At 34.0% G+C, this 21,069-nt stretch overlaps 2 protein-coding genes and 1 pseudogene across 3 annotated transcripts in view; all 3 read left to right on the forward strand.

Annotated features, from left to right (window-relative positions):
* Positions 1-1,057, forward strand: part of LOC18033343 — a 1,528-nt pseudogene extending 471 nt beyond the window's left edge. Inside the window, exon 2 of the transcript XR_002907169.1 lies at positions 347-1,057. The product of XR_002907169.1 is annotated as a heat shock 22 kDa protein, mitochondrial (transcript). The remainder of the gene's footprint in view (positions 1-346) is intronic.
* Positions 1,058-2,134: 1,077 nt separating this feature from the next.
* On the forward strand, positions 2,135-3,791 carry LOC18033265 (heat shock 22 kDa protein, mitochondrial). Its single transcript, XM_006421602.2, has 2 exons — positions 2,135-2,452; positions 3,282-3,791. The coding sequence occupies exons 1-2, from the start codon at positions 2,242-2,244 to the stop codon at positions 3,671-3,673; spliced, it is 603 nt and encodes a 200-aa protein (XP_006421665.1). The 5' UTR covers positions 2,135-2,241; the 3' UTR covers positions 3,674-3,791.
* A 6,592-nt stretch (positions 3,792-10,383) lies between these two features.
* LOC18033065 (putative glycerol-3-phosphate transporter 1) lies at positions 10,384-13,139 on the forward strand. Its single transcript, XM_006421604.2, has 3 exons — positions 10,384-10,547; positions 10,967-12,059; positions 12,156-13,139. The coding sequence occupies exons 2-3, from the start codon at positions 11,051-11,053 to the stop codon at positions 12,719-12,721; spliced, it is 1,575 nt and encodes a 524-aa protein (XP_006421667.1). The 5' UTR covers positions 10,384-10,547; positions 10,967-11,050; the 3' UTR covers positions 12,722-13,139.
* The last annotated feature ends 7,930 nt before the right edge of the window (positions 13,140-21,069 follow it).

The following is a 21,069-nucleotide window of genomic DNA, read 5'->3' on the forward strand; positions in this document are numbered from 1 at the left end:
CTGTTTCTTTTAAAACGCTAATCTTATTTTGCTGTTGAACTAAAAATGCTTGGCGGCGTTTTAGTGTGACAGAGAGAAGAAATAAACTAAAAACAGCTATTTTTACTCGCTATCAGAAACCGATAATTCCTTTTAAACGCTAATCTTATTTTTCTGCTGAGCGGCTGTTTGGTGTGACAGAGGAAGAATAAACTCAAAAGAGCTATTTTACTTGTTATTGGAAGCAGATAGTTCATTTTTTCTAAAATGAATTTTGAAAAATATAATTCTAAGAAATAATCGTTCGTTAATACCATTTGTTGGAAACAGGCCGATGAGTTTGATTAGATTCTTTCTCTTGGTCTCTGTGATAGTAATTGACATTTATTTTGTGGTGCAATAGATGTGTTTGATCCATTTTCACCAACAAGGAGCCTGAGCCAGGTCCTGAACTTCATGGATCAGATGACGGAGAGCCCTTTCTTCAGTGGCACGCGTGGTGGACTGCGCCGAGGCTGGGATGCCAAAGAAACCGATGACGCATTGAACCTCAGCATCGACATGCCAGGGCTGGGCAAGGAAGACGTGAGAGTCTCTCTGGAGCAGAACACTCTGGTGATCAGAGGCGAGGGCGGAAAAGAAGGAGAGGACGAAGAGAGCGTGCGTAGGTACACCAGCAGGATTGATTTGCCAGAGAAGCTCTACAGGACTGATCAGATCAAGGCTGAGATGAAGAATGGTGTGCTGAAGGTGACGGTGCCCAAGGTGAAGGAAGAGGAGAGGGCTGATGTGTTCCAAGTGAAGGTTGATTAAAGAGTTGGCTTTTAGTAGTAGCTTTTCTGTCCAGGATATTGAGTGAGAATAATTTTGTGTAGTTTATGTGAGCTAACAGTTACAAACATGTTCTGAAATGGTGGTGTTCGGAGTTTGAATAATTGTGTTACTTCGCATATAATTTTTAGTTTACTTAGTTTTGTTGGGTAAAACTTTTAGATTTTCACTTCTAAATTCATTTCCCAAGAGAAAATAGTTGGTGTGACACGTTTTTAATTGGAATTTTCTCACGCATCGTTTTGTTTCGAAAGAGTATTATCAATTATGCACGCTGTATTTTAGCAAATAATCATCAAGTGGTAATCTACATAAAGTCATAAGTTACATAGATGAGATGACATGGTGCAAAGTATATATGGCGGATGTTTTTTCTTTGTACGCCTTAACATTACATTTAGCAAGTCATGAATATAGGCACCAACACAAGGGTGCTGGGGTAAAAGCTTTGATTGTTGAATCAGATTCACAAGGAGTAGTTAGCTTAGTAAGCAACAGGTAGATCAGTAGATCTGAGATAGTTTTGGAATTTTAGAGCTTAATGGAAAATTTTGAGCAAATTAACATTAAGTATACTCGTACAGCTTGTAATGTCATTGCCACTCTTTAGTTGAGTTAGCTTTAGAGAAGTGCGAAATTAGCTTTAGAGAAGTGTGGCTTTAGTTGAGTTAGCTTTAGAGAAGTGCGGAATTATTGTATGGAAAGGGTTTATACCCTCCACAATTAATTATCTATTTTCCTCTTTGAATTAATAGAAACTTCCTTTAAAAAAAAAACACGAGGGTGCTCGCAACAATTCATTTTCTCACCTTGAGCGATGGTGAAAATTTTTGCCCCATCGTTTCTCCTCAGTCTATTAAGCTATCTTTTGTAAATTCTACTACAAAAAATAGACATAAAAGAGGTGGGAAGTTCGCGTATGTACTATGTACATAGTTTTGAAAACATGGTCTATGCTTTTTGTAGCATATAGTTATTTTACTCATTAAATTGATAAAACTGGTAAAATTTAGAATCCTAGATTGTAGCGTAAAGATGCTAATCACAATTATTTTGGTTCTTTCTAAGATAAATAAGGCTGGAACAGAATGAATAGAAAGACATCATAGATGTTGAAGTAGGAGAAGGGAATTCAACGAAATTATTTTGTTTAGTGAGGGGCTTAAGATATATTTTTAGAAGGTCAACTTGAACATTTCTATTTCTGTAAGGAATCGAATGTAATTTCCCGAATGCCGGCAATTGACTGTGGACAAAATGAAGCATGGGCTGAAAGCCCATCCATCAAATAGATTTCTAATTTTTGAGGTTTCCACTCCTTGCCATGAATATACCATTTCTTCTTCAGCAAGCAAACACACAGGCGCTACTCACTACAAAGGGACTTTCAAATCTGAGAGCTTGACTTCGTGCACTCCAAGAACCAGCTCAATGGCGTCCTTTTTTGCTCTCAAGACACTTGCTTCTTCAAGCATTCCCCCCAGGGCTCTCCGCAGCACTATCAGCTCCTCGGCCACCTGGGCATGTCGCTTCTTCAACACCACCAACGCGTTTCGCGAGTACGACGACGATGGCGGCGACGACCGTGAGTTTGACTTCGAACGCAGCTCGGCCCGCTCTTTGACTCCTAGCTTTTTCCCAGGTGTTCGTCTTCTTTCTACAAGTTCTCTTACTTAAAAAAATGTCATTTTTAGAGTACTCTTAGTGTCTTTTTTAAGAATATCATTTTCAAAATATTTTTATTTCTTTTCGTTCTCGAAAATAGCTTTCAAGAATACTGATGCAGGTACCAAACTCACCCTTGTTAGTCGTATGCGTGTACTCACCCTTGTTAGTCGTATGCGTGTCTTCTCTCTAACTTTGTAATTAACATTAATAGTTACTCAAGGTTGGCCTGATAGCTGAGAGCGCTGTCATATATGGTTGTGAAAACTTCAAGTTCTGTTTTTTTAATTCAATTTAATCAACAAATAGAGTGTACTGGGTCTGTGTTTGGGGCTACTTGCATGTAAGCTTGTTATTTAAATTCTTTCTATAAGTTTGTCCCAGATTTAAGTTTTTAGAACGATGATTTCTTGATTGTGCTATTATGCTCTCTCTATGTTGTTGATTTATAGATTGACATTCATTTTATTTTGTGTAAATATGTTTCTTGAAAATTTGTCTTGTAATTAGTTTCTGATATGGTATACGAAATTGTCATCAGCCTTATCATGCAACATGTTCTTAAAGCTTCTCATTTTAGTAATAACATTCAATTAAATGATTTTAAGTTACAAATAGACTGAATAAGTCTGTGTTTGGTTGGAGTTGCTTGGTAACAAGGTCGTTGACTAGATTCTTATCACTCGAGGGATGTGTTGGATAATCCGTTCAAGCTTGTTGTTATTGGTTTCTTTGGTGTTTATTGATTTTTGCTTCGAATTTTGTTGGAAATTGAAATTGACATTTATTTTACAATGCAATACAAGTTTTTGAGCCGTTTGAGCCATTCTCCCAATCAAGGAGCCTGAGCATGAACGAAAATGGAGAAGGCCTCTACTCTGCTGCTGGACTTCGACCTCGGTGGGCTGCTAAGGTAACCAAAGATGCACTGAACCTCAGTGTGGATATGCCAGGGCTCGGCAAAGAAGATGTAAGGGTCTCTCTGGAGCAGAACACTCTGGTCATCAAAGGCAAGGGTGGAAAAGAAGATGGTGATGAAGAGAGCGTGCGGAGGTACACTATCAGGATTGAGTTGCCCGAGAAGATTTTCAAGACTGATCAGATCAAGGCCGAGATGAAGAACGGTGTGCTGAAGTTGACCTTGCCTATGATGAAAGAAGATGAGAGGACGGATGTGCTCCATATCAAGGTTGAGTGAAGAGCTAGCTAGCTTGGTAGTTGATCTCAGGGTTCTCAGATATGAATGAATAATTTTGTTATACGCTACCAATCTCACAAACTGGTTCTAAAATGTTGTTGAAAAGGTTCAGGTGTCTTGCTAGCAATGCTGTCAAGGTTTTTTACATAATATTGTGTTTACTTATTTTGCTTTGCTATTTGGGTTTAATCTGATATTTCTTTTATTCCATGCGGACAAATTAGTCATCACAAATCCGGTACAGGTTCAAGAGTCCAGGGCAACAGTTGCTCCTTCATTTCAAGTTTAGAATAGCCTTGCAGGAAAATCGGGTTTGGTTCATTTATTTTTTGGAAAATTGAACCCAAACTAGAGCCCATTCTTTCAGAACCAAGTTGAATTATTGATTAATAACAAACCATATGCATGTCCTTGAAAGGACACTTTGCCCACACTCAAATGGTGATTCAACATCCTTATCTTCATGTATGGTCTATTCGACATGATCTCCAATTTGCAATATTCAGTGCTAAATCACCAATAGCTTGCCTATTGACTGCTCTGTCACCAAGACTACGAATTCTAAGTTCTGGCGAAGAGCTTTCACTGAGGCATTCATCAAACACTTTTGTGTTTGCATCAAACACCAGTTTTCTTCTACAAAGAATCATATGATTACTCATTGTATATTTTGATTTTCAAAACTTCTTAACTATCATCGAACCCGCTACATACATACATACATACATACATACATACATACATACATACATGTACATGTACATGTATGTAAGTATAAGCTTGATGAGCACAACTGAAGATCCGAAAATCATATTTGTTGTGGCCATCTGCTTATTACAACCAGGAAGATCAACAGAAAGTTTTAAAGTTTTGATGGAGCTAAAAATACACATGATGGCCGCGTAATATATTGCAAACAAAGGTAACTTCACGGTGACATCTACATGTTTCACAAACCAACTCAATATCGTCAACTTCACACGGCCACCCTACTTTCAGCCCGTGGTTTTTTCGTGAAGGACATTTATTCAATTTCGGCTTCAAGTAATAATTTTTCCAAAGAGTTTGCGTTATGCTTTGAAGTTTATTACGACACTGGCTTAGCCGTTTTGCTCTATACACTTTGTCAAGATATTGCATGCCTTTTTGGTTCGATTCATTATCATCGTCCTCATCATCTTTACAAAGAAAAATGACACCAAGAATATATGAAGCCCCAAGATGTCCTGATTTTGTTGCTATATCCAAATATGCGACCCCAGCTTCCAAATTTGAGTAACTAAAGAATTCGACCTGAGAGAATGTGCAAATTCATCTCATATTTCTCAATTAAAAAGGCAAATAAACTAGAGAAAATAAATTTATACCACTCCTTGCTTATACAAAGCTTCCGGATTTCCACTGTCCCTACATTTCTCCAGGAAAGAATAGTTCTTGTGCCATGGCATCGCCGGAATTTTCTCAATGGATGCTTGCCGAAGAACGTATTTATCAAAGGTTATTTCATTAAATAACTTGCAACTGTAAAATTATTTGTCATTCATGCATGCATGCATATAGCAAATTAATCAAAACCCTGATGTAAAGATATGAGAAAACAAAACATAGCAAATTAATCAGGAAAATAATTTTTACACACCTTAACCCTGCATTGAGCAAGTCATCCAATGAACAGGCGCCAACTCTAGCCAAAATTTCTGATAACAATTCATCTGGAAGTGAGAATATAGAGCGAGTTCTAAACATTCTCCGAGTTTTGAGTAATTAAGCAACCATGGCATTTTTTTTTTTCTTTTAATGTGTGTACATGCGAGAATTGAGTTTCTCTGTACCAAGAAATAGAACATTGGTTGAGAGAAAATTTTGTAGTGCCAGAGTCTGATTTGTGCCGCGTGTTGCATGGTTAAAAAAGAAGATATATATATATATATATATATGATGGTGCTTGGTATTAGCCAACTGATCATAGAAGGTACAAGCATGAATTTTTTTGGTTGATCGGACAAAAAAGAAACATTGCTTGTAGAATATTCTTCATTAAATTAATTAACCTACATAAGGAAACAGTAATATAATCCATTAGCTTAGTTGATAGCTTGATTTTTTTTGTAAATTCAACTTTTTTTTCTCTTGTTTTTTGATAAGATATAAATTCAACCTAATTCATCAAAAATTACTGAAATCAAACAGGGAAGATCATCTATTGTATTGATTATTGAAGTAAGAAATAAATCACACACTTTGTGTCAAAGTTGTGGGAATTTAGGGCCTCAATTGTTCTTATCTAGATAAAGCTCAAGTCCAACCCATTAAACTTCAAGCGGAGACTGACATGTATATTCGTGGGTTGTTGTCTTCTTGGGCTCGCTTAATTATCCCATTTTTTTTATTTTTTTTTTGTTTAAAGTTATGTTACATAACAAAGGCATCAGTAGTATAAGAATTAAAAATACGATCTTGTTCATAATTTATTTTTACAATGCAGAGACTTAAATCCTTGACTCTGAAAATAAAATAAGGAGGTGTTTACCAATCAATTTTAAAATGATTTGTATATGAAACATGAAGATTAATCTGCTGGAACAATCACATGGTCGCAATATTCAACAATCTTCTTTTCTATGGATGTAAATTAACTGTTAAAAGTCTTTATAAGCATTCCAGAGAAGAGTATTGAACAAAGTTGGGATATAAACTTTGTATGTCAACTGATGAAATGCATAATTGATAATTTTTTGAGATAATGACTTATCATTTGGAATATAAAATTTATATCAACTTTTAAACACGTCATTTTTAATAACGTAACAGTGTAAAATACCATTCAACACAATAGCTAATAAATTTTTAAACGATAATAATATACTTACTTAGATGGAATACTTAATTTATATTTCAATAGATGCAAATACATTATTCACTACAAAATATCTCAATTGAATATGTATAGTATCAGTCATTTTTAAATATCTAACAACCATTTAAGTTTCTCATCTATTTTAGAATCTTACAGATAAGGTTTCATGGCAAAACGTCATTCTGAAAAGTAAAATCAAGACAAAATGATGTCTGCTTTTGTTTCTTAGAAATAGTAGTCTATATATAAGGCCAACAGATTTTTTAAAGCTTATACCGTCAAAGTTATTATTATAGACAATTCAGAGAGGCTACGCCGCAGTTTTTTAGAAGCTGAATCGCCCTCCATCCATCTACTCATCAAACACTAATGCTATTGTTGCGACACGAGAGTTGCCAACTTGACATTACTCGCCACCCCACTAGAGTTGTATACAACTTAACACAATTTGCAACTCAATAATGGAGCCTCTTACTTTTTCTATTAACCTTATGTGGACTTTGTTTACTTTTTATCTATTCTTTTTAACTATAAAAGAAATCTCAATCATATTTCTTGAATAACGGTTGTGTCGGCCATATTTTTAATTATCTAATTCACCGGACTAATGAGTTCTCTTTTACTAACTAATATATGACATAACTCAATAAATTTTTATTGGATAAAATTATTATCATAACCCAGTTCTTTCGTCTCACATTCTTAAATTGTTCCACCACCACAATCTTATTATTAAAATCTAATTCTATTAGTATTTATTAAGATATATATCTCAACAGTCATAAGTCACTTATAACTATTTATAAAAAAAAATATTGAATTATGGGTAAAAATCAAACTCTTACCTACAAAAACACTAACTAATCGGTAAGAAACAAGAGATTTGATGTATCTATCTATTATAACTCATGCAATTATTAATAATTTACAATAATTTCGAATACTGTCAAGACACATTACATCAGTCAAATTTTAACATTATAAATATCCTCTTATGAATCCTCTTATCTTACATTTTATGTAAGATACACCCTCACACATGAACACTGCATATGTGGGGCCCATACAACTTGGCTCCTTCTAAAGATCATTCATTCATACAAACTATATCTTTTGGCTTGTATTTTTCTACTTCAATTTTATCAACTGAAATATTTAATTTGTATGGATACATGGGGATGACATAACGGACATGACCCTTAAGAATTGTGACCTATGCTATCAATTAATCCACATCAATGCAAAAATACAAGAGCTATAATTAAATCAAAGTAATGGGCAACTCAACATATAAACTGAATAATGCCACCCAAGGAACTTTCTGTGTTCTTTCTCGATGTTCCTTTCGATCCGAACTCCTGAGGCCGACGAGCTTTCTGAGCAGCGCCAAGTATGTCATCTGCCCACGTGTAGTCTAACGATTGCCCCTTCGTTCCATTAATTATGATCCATCGATTTCGCCGCGTCAGGCGTCCGCGTGGCGGATGGGGCCCGGCATGTCTGGGAGGCGGATATACGCCTGAGGTCCTAGGAATAATTCTTTACGGATATTCGAATATGCCTTTTTCCCTCCACCACTGGCACCCGCCCTTTTGATTGTTTGAAGTGCGGAATTACTTTAATACCCCTCATCGTGTCCAAGTTGCCAGTTGGTGAATCTTGGTTGAAGTGACGAAATTGCCCTTTTAATAATAATGGGCGATTATTAAATATTATTTTTAAAAAAAGGGAAATAAGACATCGAGTCGACTGATTGTGAAAACGATGATTGGAAAAAAACAAAAAAGCCGAAGCAAAAAGAGGCATCTCGATAGTGAAAAAAGAAAATTATGGTTGTTATTGATTACGTTTTCACTATCAGTCATTAAAATAAAATTGGAATTTAGTATAAAAAGCATGCAACAGATACAAAAATATAATATATGATCAAATTTTCAAGTCCATCAATTGCTACATGAATCCCCAATGCAAAACAAAAAACCAGAAAAGCGATAAAATCCCATTAGAGATTCATAAAGCTCATTCCTAAACCATCCTAGCTCTGAAATTATTATTCCTCTTTAGATTATTAAAGTTTATATGCTGTAAACTTTTTGAACAATTGCTTTTTACAAGTTTAATCTTACCTCCCCTTCGTTTTCACCACAACCCTTCCTTTTGTAAATTAAAGAATATGAATACAAAATTATTCATATTTGGTTTCACAGCATTGAATAATTTCGGTTATGTGATAAAAAAAATTGATTTTAATTCTTTATAAATACTAAGTAATACACACCAGAAGAACAATATAGGCCAGCGTTTTAATCCTTTGTAGTACAGTGCACAATGATCGCATTGATTAGTTTTTTGATTCGGTAATAAGAAAGCTAATAATGCCGGGAATGATTTTGACTTTGGATTTTAATTCTTCAATCCAACAAATAAACGCAGCATAAGCGAGTTAAATTATGTTGCGTTGGAAATATGGCATAAAAAAATAAATAATGCTACACATCTCAAATTTTTTATTTTAAAAAATTATTATAAATAATGTGTCATTAATTGAGTGGTTAATAATTTTTTAGAATATCTAAGTGAATTAATTATATTATCTTATCAATTAATTGATAAATGACACATTATTTAGAATAATTTTTTAAAATAAAAAATTTAAAATGTATAGCATTACTGTAAAAAAAATTATGAATTGATTAATGCAATTATTTGCAACATTAACGTGTTGGGAGTGAGTCTTGACCGTTGACAAAACTATTATTATTATTTTTTAACAAAATAAAAACAGGACTCCAGGCCGTTAGAGAATTTTGCGCGTTCATACTTTTTTCCTTTCTCCCGCCACTCCACGTATTAATGTTATCCATTATACACTATACAGACACGGTTCACGAAACTTCTGGTTCAGTAACTGGTGATTAAGAAAGGGTGATTTATTTAACCTTTCGTCAACTTTTTATTCAGATTAATAACTATCCCCTACGTCTTCAAGTGAATCGGGTCGGGTCAGCTACCACGGGCGACCCACCCATCTCTTAAAAAACACATGTAAAAAGAATCAAAATTTAACTAGACAATTAGCACAAAAAAAATATAACGCCTCTAATGGAAGACTTGTTCTCCGTGCCTAAATATTATTTTAACGTGTATAACGCTACCTTTGTAATTAAATATTTTAATATTTTACAAGTAAATTAATAATTTTTAAAGTTAATACTAAGTTACATATATGTAATTTACAATCCTCTCGTATAAATAATAAATAATAAGAACTCGCTTACTATTTATATGAGAGACTTATAAATTAGATACATATAACTTGGGCATCTTAATTTCTAAGGTAAATGTTATGTTACAATTAATGTAACATACACACTCAACAACAACCACACAAATTATGTGAATCTATCATTTGTGTGATTATTGTTGAGTGTGTATGTTACATTAATTATAACATAGGGCTCCTAATAGATAAAAGGAAAACGAAAAAAAGTAAAAGGGTCTATCAAAAAAGAAAAAAAAAAGTAAAGGGAACTTGATTTGATTGATCATTGGCGTATGCATGCCTAGTCGTCTAGAAACAGAAAATCGTGCATGCGCGCAATTTCCTTGAAAAACCAACGCGTGCTGACATCATCAAATACAATGCCTTTTTTTAATTATTTATTAATCGACTAATGATGGGGCCAGGGGTGATTTAGTAAAATCACCTAGCCCCATAAAAAGTTCAAAGAGGAAGCGAAGGAGAGATTAACCGTCCAATGATCGTGAGTAAGTGAAGGGCAAGATAGTAATTTTGAAACATTAAATTAATATTAACGCCCAAGCATAAGAATCTACCACCCGTTAGGAGCTCTTCAAGCCAGTTTTCCCATTGAAGCATATTTTTGTTCGTTAAGCAACTGCAAAGCAAAAACGCCAGAGCTTGGAGATTCTAGAGAGAGAAATTAAAAACGGTGGTCAATTTAGAGAGAGAAGTCGAAGTTTCAACCAAAATCAACTCAACTAAGCCAGCGACTGGTATGTCTTTCAGATTTCTTGTGATGCTAACTTTGTTCTTTTTTTTTTTTTTTATAAATGCAAAAAAAATGAGCGAGAAGAAAATTTGACGAATGAGTTTGTCATCAAATGACTCGAAAGCCTCTTTATTGTGTCTAAAACTTGTTTCTTTTCTCCGATTGAGATTTTCTTATTGATTTTAATTCATGGTGAAAAAACATCTCATAGATTTATGTATCCCCACTATTGATTGAGATCCAATTACTGCTAAGAGGAGGTGATTGATAAATGGGTCAGAATTTTTATGAATCTTGAATGATAATACTACTATTAGTGAGTCAATTACTGAATTGATTTCTGTCATTTGAATTAGTTTGTAGTTAGCTTAAACTTTCTAGTCTAAATGAATCTAACAAGAAATTCATGTATCCATTTTTCAGCTTACTGTTGTTGATATTATAGGAGGAAGTTGAGAAGTTTCTTCTTCCATAAATATTCCTTTTTTTCTGGAGTCAATATCAAACATGGGTTCATTATCAGAACCGGCACCGCAGAGAAGTAGCAGGAAGCCCCTTGGAATTCGATTCTTAGAGTGCATAAAGGGAAGAAATCTTTCCTTCAAGAACCATCAAGCCATTGTCCTAATTGTAACTTTCTTCGCTTACACTAGCTATCATGCTGCAAGAAAAACCACTAGCATTGTCAAGAGCACCCTTGATCCCCAATCTCCAGATACGAGCTTGAAGTCCTTGCCTTGGAGGATAAGTTACCTAAAAGAACCTGCAGAAAGTAGGAAGTTGTCATGGAAGCTTGGAGATGGATGGGCCCCATTTAATGGATCGGATGGGACAGCCTTGTTGGGTGAGCTTGATCTAGCTTTCCTCTCCATCTATGCTGGAGGAATGTTCTTTTCTGGACACTTGGGTGATAGACTGGATTTAAGGATCTTTCTAACCGTGGGAATGGTTGGAACCGGTTTGTTTACTTCACTCTATGGCATAGGATATTGGGGAAATGTCCACAGTTTCTACTACTACTTAGTAGTGCAAATGCTGGCCGGTTTGTTTCAATCAACTGGCTGGCCTTCGGTTGTTGCAGTCGTAGGCAACTGGTTTGGAAAGAGTAAGAGAGGGTTGATTATGGGTATATGGAATGCTCATACTTCTATTGGGAACATTACGGGTTCTTTGGTTGCATCTGCTTTATTGACCTATGGTTGGGGTTGGTCCTTTGTTGTGCCTGGTCTTATAATTGCTTTTGTTGGCTTGATCGTTTTTCTCTTCCTCCCTGTTAATCCTGAATCTGTTGGCACTGATACAAATGAAGAAGATGAATCACTTTCTCCTAAGAAGATTGGGGAGGGAGTAACACAGCCCTTATTGAGACGAGAAACCAAGATTGAGGAGAAAGCAGTTGGGTTCATAGAAGCTTGGAAAATACCAGGGGTTGCTCCATTTGCTCTTTGCCTCTTCTTTGCCAAATTGGTTGCTTATACATTTCTGTATTGGCTTCCTTTCTATGTTAGTCATACAGGTACATTTTAACACTGTGTTTTCTCAATCTGGTAGTGAGTTTAAATTTTCAGAGCATTCATTGATCAATACTTACTCATGTTCACTAATCTTACAGCTGTAAACGGGAAGTATTTGTCCAGTGAGATGGCTGGAAACCTGTCAACATTGTTTGATGTTGGAGGTGTGCTTGGAGGGATCCTAGCTGGCCACATTTCCGATCGCCTAGATGCCAGGGCAATAACAGCAGCAAGTTTTATGTATTGTGCAATCCCAGCTCTCTTCTTCTACCGGAGCTATGGACACCTCTCCTTGGCCTTAAACATTGCTCTTATGTTCATCACTGGCATGTTTGTAAATGGCCCCTATGCTCTGATAACAACTGCTGTCTCAGCTGACTTGGGAACCCACAGTTCGTTGAAAGGTAATTCACGGGCACTGGCAACTGTGACAGCAATCATAGATGGAACTGGCTCTGTTGGGGCTGCCATTGGACCATTGTTAACGGGTTATATTTCTGCTACGAGCTGGACTGCCGTTTTCACAATGCTGATGGCAGCAGCTCTAATCTCTGGGCTGCTTCTGACTAGGCTTGTTGTGGCTGAGGTAGCAGCAAAGTTTGCTGAATCAGGGTCACAACCAGGGAACCAATCAAGGTCTCAAGCCGGGGTTCTGGAGGTATAATGTATATTAGACAGGGGTGATCTGAGAGTTCTACTTGTGTTGTATATTTTGTGATGCTCACCGTCTTATGAACACCGATGATCATAAGATGAAGAGAGGAAAATCCTCTGGTTATTGTAGAAAAATTGGAGAAGATGGTATTTGATTCTTTTCCAGATCTTAGTCCCTCGTACGGAGTATAGAAATTGGGAGAAATGAAGTAAGGGAATTGTGTTTCATGGTTCTTGTCTGTCTGTATATACAATATTTTGTATCCTATATGTCAATTTCAGCATAGCACTGTTGTGAAAGGGTGTTTCTGTTTTCGGGGTTATTAATCCCCCGAGCCTTTTTAACAATTTTAAGTTGAAAGGAATCAGTGTTGGTGCCTTGGGGCTGTTTGTACTGAGAACATGGACTCAAGTATTGGCATTTGGCATGAATGTGAAAGGGAGAAAGATAAGATAGAGAGCTTAAAGTGGTCAATTTCTAGAGAAGTCGACATTTAAATCAACCAAAAGAAAAGCAAAGCTGCGGAAAAAATGGCCAAGAATGATATGCATGATGGACAAAATGGGCAGAAAAAGGAAAAAAAATTGCAAACACGGTCGATTTATTTATGACTATTTCGAGACATTCAAACATATATAACAAAATTGAATTTGTAAACTGATGATGCAGGCCACTTTAGAATTTGTTAATTGTTTGGTCACACAATCATATTTTATTTGGAGGAGTCTACCAACTGAAAAAGCAACCCATAATTATTAATTTGGTACTGACGTAGTAGTATTGTGAATACGTGAAGCTTTTTGCGGTGGTGGTTTTGGGCGATAAACACAGGATTTATTTAATGCGAGTCACGCGTTTACATAAAAAAATAATATTCACAAAACCACTAAAAATTGGTTTACTGCTGCTGCTGCTTAGTCTGCAAGCAACTTGATAAAGATTTAATTTTAGTTTAATAGTAATACCGATCAATAACGCACTAATTATTGGCCAAAACATGCTGATTACCAAATTGTTTATAAACAGGGGATCTTCACCCCCAGGTGCGGATACCACCGAGTATGAAATAAATAAATAAATATTGAGGTTAGTTATTAAGTTGGATTAGTTGACCATTAGAATAATAATAACGCCCCTTAACTAATGACCGACACTTGAAAAAGAAAAAAGTTGAATAGGATGAGAAACTTCATCCACCAAATTATCTTATTTAATTGGAATTCGTATGACTGTGAGCTCATTTTGGGGGACAACTGTGTTGCGTATAACACTTAATCACATAATTTCTCCGTATAAAAAATTCGACCGCCAAAGCTGTGCGAGAAATAAATTTAAAAATATATATTTCTTTTAAGAATGAATTTGAAAATTATGACAGGATTTTGCATCACACACGTCCAAGATTTTAGCAGAGAGGAGGGAGACGTGGTGCTAATAAAATAGTGCTCCCGAGCTTTTATATAATCTTTAGAAAGGAAGCGTTGGGACCAAGAAATTATAAGAAAGGTTGAGGGAGTGCACTTACTTGGAACAGAAGTAACTGATGATAACAGAAGCCTATCTATTTCGAAAGCCAACCGATTTGTTCACTGCCTGCATTTGCCGCATCAGATTCAGTTTCCCTGTCTGCTTAAACTAATGTGCAAAGAAAGGAAGATAACAAATTAAAATTTTTAAGTTTATAACAATTATCACACTTCATCACTCAAAGAAAAATTGAGGCAGGCATTACTCTGTTTCTTTTTTTCTTTTTCTCTAAAAAGGCAACTAAAGGGTAAAATTACTAATGTTGTGGATACGAGAGTAATGGTCCGTTTGTGATTGAGGTTGGGCAACTGTAGCGTAAAAATTACAACATTAAAATATTTAGTAAACCTTAGATGTTGTACATTGGAAGTTCTGTTGATATGATTTTTCACTTGTACAATGCAAAATCTATTATATTTTTACTAATTTTGTCAAAATTATTATTTAAAATTTATATGTACTATATATTATTAACTTTTATTTCATAAGTACAGTTTTTTTTCCACAATAGCTATAACTTAAAAGTTAAAGCACCTCAACCTCAAACAAGACCTAAATAGTTGCAGGTGCAAGAACATGCCAAGTAGCCATGTGTGCACGTTTGTGAACACTTGCAGTTTGCCGCTGCTGCTACTGGCCTCTATTGGCAGGTGGTGCTAAGAAGTGGTTTTTGAGTTGGTATTGCATTTGCAATAAGTGGTTGCACATCTTCATCAAGATCAATGAGTGGGGGTTTCTCGGTAAAAGGAAGTTCTTTCTAATTTGGATTGTAAACAAGTGTTTTCTAGTCTTCATCAACAATACTAAGTGCTTTTGTTGGTTTTTGTCTTCCTAGCCTAACGTATTTGAACTTCCTCTGTTGTTGTTATTCTTCATTATTAAAGTCAATAAGTGGTGGTTTCTCAACTTTAGCAAGTGCTCTCTTATATTGATCAAGAACACTAAGTGCTTGAGCTACTTTTTTGTCTTCCTCAACCAAGGGTTTTCAATTTTGTTTTTGTTGTCGTGCTTTTGGTTTCCTTGCTTAAGGGGCTTCACTTTTTGTTGTTGTAGCAGCTAATGTCGTTGTTATAGTTATGCTTATTGCGGCTGCTGCTGCTCCCCTTCCTGTGGCAACCACTGTTGTTGTTGTTGTTGTAGTGCATGTTGTGGCTGCTGCTGTCCCCTTTGCCGTGGTGCCCAGAATGGCAGACAAGAAGAAACATCAAAGAGTTGCTACGACGTTTCTTGTCCTTATTGTTGTTGTTGTGCTTGAGAAAAACCAAAGGGAGATCCACATATCTTACATAGGCAATAGTGTGGATACAAAATCAATTGGTAGAAAAATCGATTTTGATTCATCCTGCAACATATCATAAACAAATCTCCATAACTAAATAAATTAGCTAATTAAGCAAAAAAAAAAAGGGTAGCACATTTGCCTGGAATATCATCATCATCTAATAATAATAATAACAATAACCTATAGATATACATAGCACATTTGCCTGGAATACATCTTAGTTGATTGTGAATTGTGTTTTGGGCTGGCAGTCACTGAAGTTTAAGTAATAAAAGAAGATATAACCATAAGAGTTGATTTTTAGTAATTGAGTCTTATTCTCATCCAATTTGTTTTAATATATAAAGGGAGCACATTCAAATCTTAACCTGACAACAAATACAATGAAAATGTAAATGTATCATATTAGATCTTTAAAAAGAAATATGACTTAAGATCAGGATCCTATTATGAATTTAGGGGTGGGCATGGGTTGGTTTGGGTTGGATTTTAAGTCAACCCAAACCAAACCATAAAAATTTAGATCCAACCCAAATATTTTTAACCCAAACCAAACCAAACCATTTGGGTTTGGTTTGAATTTTATTATCAAAATAATTTTTATTTTAATAAAATTTAATTATATCAAAATTACAATAATTATTAGTTGTTATTAATTATTAAATTGATATTAAAATATAAAAAAAATATAGTGGATAAAAATTATAAATTTTACAATAACTTAATCCTTAAATTAAAGAATACTAGAAAATCAAAATAAAGTTTAATCACAAAAATTATTATTTCTCAATAAATAAGAACGTACACTTTAATAATAAACTTTCACAAACATGACATTAACAATCTAATAATAAATTTTGCCACTTGTTATTTATTTAATTATGCAATATTTATTTTTATTTATCGTTTTGGTAGTTTTGCGTTATGTTGTCTACTTATATGTTTAATTTTAGGGAGATTGCCAGTTTCCCCCTACAGTAATCAACATATATTATTTTTCCCCCTTCTGCTTTTATAATGGCCAAAAACCCCTCTAATAGTATAAGTTTACAATATTACCCTTATTTTCAACTACTCTTTTATTTATATTTATTCTAAATTAAATAAATCACATTAATAGAAACTAAATAAAAAATAAGAAATATATGTTTTGATATGAACAAAAAAATTAATAATAAAATTTTTTATACTTATTTATTTTGTGAAAATTTTCTTATAATAAATATATAAGAAAATTATTAGTCAAATGATAAAAAAATTATTATAAGAAAACTTGATTGACAAATAAAATTTTATTATAAGATAAATAATAAAATATTTTACCTATACTTTTTACATTTAATTTTAAATTATTACAAAATATTTATTATAAGAAAATGTTCACAAAATAAATAATTACAAGAAAAAATTTTATTATTAATTTTTCTGCTCATATCAAAACATATATTTCTTATTTTAATACTTAATATGGGCAGTACATTCAATTATTGACCAAAAATTAGCCGCCATCTAGCATATCGGACCCAGTCCAAGCCGAGTTATTATTGATCATTAGTAGAGTCTCCTGCTCTTTCTATGATGATCATTCCATGTGGGAGGAATTATTTTTGTAAATAAGAAAAAAAATTATGTTATTTACAACAATATTTATTTAATTTAAATTTATTTTTACTGTTATTTTCATTTTCTAACTGTTGACAATTGATCACGCCGTAAAAAATTTAATGGTGGTCTTTCACTTATTTGTGTTCATTATTTTTTTTTCATTTATTTCATTTGAAAATTTGAGTGTTGGGGTTTGTCCATAACCCATGGGTAAACCATACCAAAACCATAAGGAAATGGTTTTCTCCATAAAACCCACATCTAACCCATTTTAATGATTTACCCAACCCAAACCATTTAAATTGGTTTGAGTTTGGATAAACCCATGGGTTGTGGGTTTATGCCCACCCCTAATTATGATTTACTTCAAACAACTAAAATATGAAAATAAAGAAACATGAATGAATACGAATTTAACAATATATAAATATAATCATTTTAACTCACAACCCAAAATTTTCAGTCCACAAATCTTGATCGATGGTTATGCTTCCTACACATCAAAGCACAAGTGAGAATTGACTTTTCCCTCAAATTATTGTTATCTATTTATATCGTATGCAGTATGCTGGGAAAAAAAGTTGAATTGCAGTCAACTTTTTTTTTATTTCCTTATATACAATTTATCTTTTTTTTTATCTCTCAATTTTCTTTTAGAACCCATTTTCTCTTTCCATTTCAAATGTTGAAACCCACCGTTTTACCCTCTTTCTATCTATCATCTTTGAAAAAGATGAAGGGGGCAAAAATGGTAATTTTGTAAGAAAAATTAAAGATCGTTTACCTTATATTTTGGGGAAAATTAGAAGACTGAAAATGAAGCGTCACATGTCGATGTGATGATTTATGACCATAAATGTTCATTAAGGGGTACTCGACCTATATCAGGCACACATGATAATTAAGTTGGTGCATGGGGTATGTCAAAAATAAGGTGGTAAAGAAAAATCTCCCAAAATATTAATTATGTAAACTCTCTCCATCGCCTAAAGAAAATATTTCATTTTGCAATATCAAATAGGGAATATCTTTCTGGAAAAGAGGAGACAGTGGGCTGTCACATCTGCAAAAAGTAAAAGATAGCACACTAAAGACAATAGTCCTTAGTTGTCATGCCTAAAAAGCTGCCAAGACAACTTCTGCAAAGTTGTCTAGGACCATACTGCAGCGTACACCACGTGTACAAGAAAACAAATCACGCCAAACAATGTCCTTCTTGCTCCTCAAGTATACTCCTAACAATCCAAAAATTATGATAAAGTGAAAGGATGAAAGAATCTTGAAAAAGACAACCAAATCACCACTAGCAAGATGCCACGTGGCAAGGCAGCCAAGGTACTCCATATATAAAGAACACCAATGTTCTATTTTTCCCATACACAACAAACACACACACACTACACTAAAAAGGCTGAGGTCTCTTTCAACCTCCAACCTCCATTTTAGAGAGCTTGTAAACTTGCAACACTACAAATAATTCAAATAGTTAACTTGAGCATTGAAGTGTGGTTGCCATCTACTGTCGGCTCCATCTCTAACCTCATTTTGTTATTTTGCAAATCGAAAGACATCCCAACAAACTCTCCCGCTCTAGATCCGATCTCTCACCATTATTGTCCCTCTCCCACTTCTTTTCATCTCATTTACAAGCCCGAAAACAACCCACACATGATAGTTAAGTGAGGTACCCTATTTCCTGAAAATAAGTTTATTGTTTTGGTTAGGTTTTGCCTTTTTTTTTGTTTAAACCACCCGATTTTTGGCGACCGCATAAGGCCCCGATTAATTCGAATTCGGGGTGTAATTACAGTTAAGGCTCCTTATCCCTCCTAATTAATTCGTCTTTTTTTTTACAACCAAAATCTACCATAAAACATCTTAAATTTATCCTGTTATAAAAAAGTACCACAAAATTTTGAATTTGTTCAAATTTTTATGCTAAGTGTGCAATTTGTATCAATCATCTACCAAAAAGATAAAATTATTTTTACAAAATAACTACGACTATAATTTGTGTTTACTTTTATTTTGTTATTTTGTGATGTTAATTATGTCTTTTAAGTGGATATTTGATACAAACTGCAAACTTAAGGTGAAAAATTGAACAAATTAAAACTTTTGTAGTATTTTTTATGACAAGATAAATTTAAGAAGGATGACTGGTAATATTCATTTTATAATGTGTTTGAGGAATGAATTAGAGAAGGGAATCAAAACTAAATGAAGTAATAGACAAAGAGGATAACTCTATGCCAAACACTTTTATGTTCCTTCTTTTTGAGAGATGAAATTTTCAAACTGAATTTCTACGATAATCCATGAACACATTCGATTCTTCATACATTATTTTAACTATAATAAAGGAATCAAGTTTGGCAAACTAATGCCATGTTCGGTTGGTAGCAGAGAAGGCTGGAAAGGAGAGGAATTTAGGTTCCTACTAGCTTTCCATTGTTTGGTTAGCAAAATTTGCCTGAAAATCAAATTCTAATTTTAGTCCAATTTTTGTGAGCTGAGAAATTCATTTTCCTCTACAATAAGTGCTGAAATCTAAATTCTACCTAATTAAAAAGTTCAATTTCTCTATTTTATTCCCTCTTATATAGTAATTTTCAATTTTACGTACCCTTCAAAAAGTTTAAATCAAACAACCCTAATTCTCATTTTCCTTTGGATTGTGCAACTCATAGAATGCCAAAATCTCTATCTCAAAATCGTTTATGATCCTTTCTGAACTTCAGGCAGCTTTCATCGGCAATAAAGAGCTTTGTCGATGACATTTGAGCACAAGAGTCTGTTCGGAGTTTCAGTAGTATCTCATCCGTCTTCCTTTACGAAATTGGTCAGAGTTTGAACCACAAAAATCAGCTAGCTTTCTCAGTTTTCGGCTAGTGGCAGCTACCTTCACTACTATCTTAGCAACTTGTGACGCTTTAGCTTCACAGTTTCTCACATTAAGTACTCTTTCTCAATCTCTTCCACGTATTATTTTGTTATTTTGGCTACTTGTATGTTCTTGTGGATTTCTTATTTATGGCTGTTGTAATTGTTCTTGAATGGCTATTGTGTGTGTGTATATATATATATATATATATTATGTAGCTTTAATGAGCTTGTTATAATTGTTCTTGTTGATTTCATGATTCATTGAATAATTAAAACCTGCTTATGAGAGGAAATATTCTTAACTTGTTGTGACCAGCACTTTAATAAAAGCATTTTTTTATAAGAGCATTATAAAGCACTTTTAATAAGAGCATCATTAAGCATTATAACAATTAAGTAATCTTATCATTGATAACAAACATAATTATAAACAACTCACTGCTTTTTAATTTTGTTGAATAATAAATATTTAAAATTTAACATAAGTGTAAATTAGTCCAACAGAAAAACATTCAATTCCTTTCCTTCAAGAATTCCATGCCAAACCGAATAAGAGAAATTGAATTCGCCTTTCTTCTCTTCTCCTCTCTCATCCTTTCTTGCAACCGAACATAGCATAGGAGTATACATTTCAAATGTAAGGTAATCCGTTATTAATTTGATAACGACGTGAGTACATTAGGGTCTCGACTTTTTATTTTTATTTTTAATCCATTGTAAAATTACCCTAACCTGTTTTACTTTTCTTATTAACTAGCATATTAGCATATGAACCACAAAATTGATACCGCTGCTTAGTCCGCAAACAATTAAATAAAGATTTAATTTAATAATACTAATCAATAACACACTGATTATTGGCTAAACCAGATTACCAAATTGTTTATATATAAAAAGACAAGGCATCTGCATTGTTAGTGCACATACCACTAAATATGAAATGAATAATTAGTTACCCATTAGAATAATAAATATATAACAAACACACCTTCACGAGCCACACATGACTCATATAAAAATCGACCGACCAAAGCCACGTAACATGTACGACAAACAA

This window comes from Citrus clementina, unplaced genomic scaffold (assembly GCF_000493195.1).
Source record: "Citrus clementina cultivar Clemenules unplaced genomic scaffold, Citrus_clementina_v1.0 scaffold_9, whole genome shotgun sequence".
In the NCBI taxonomy this organism is placed as follows: domain Eukaryota; kingdom Viridiplantae; phylum Streptophyta; class Magnoliopsida; order Sapindales; family Rutaceae; genus Citrus; species Citrus x clementina.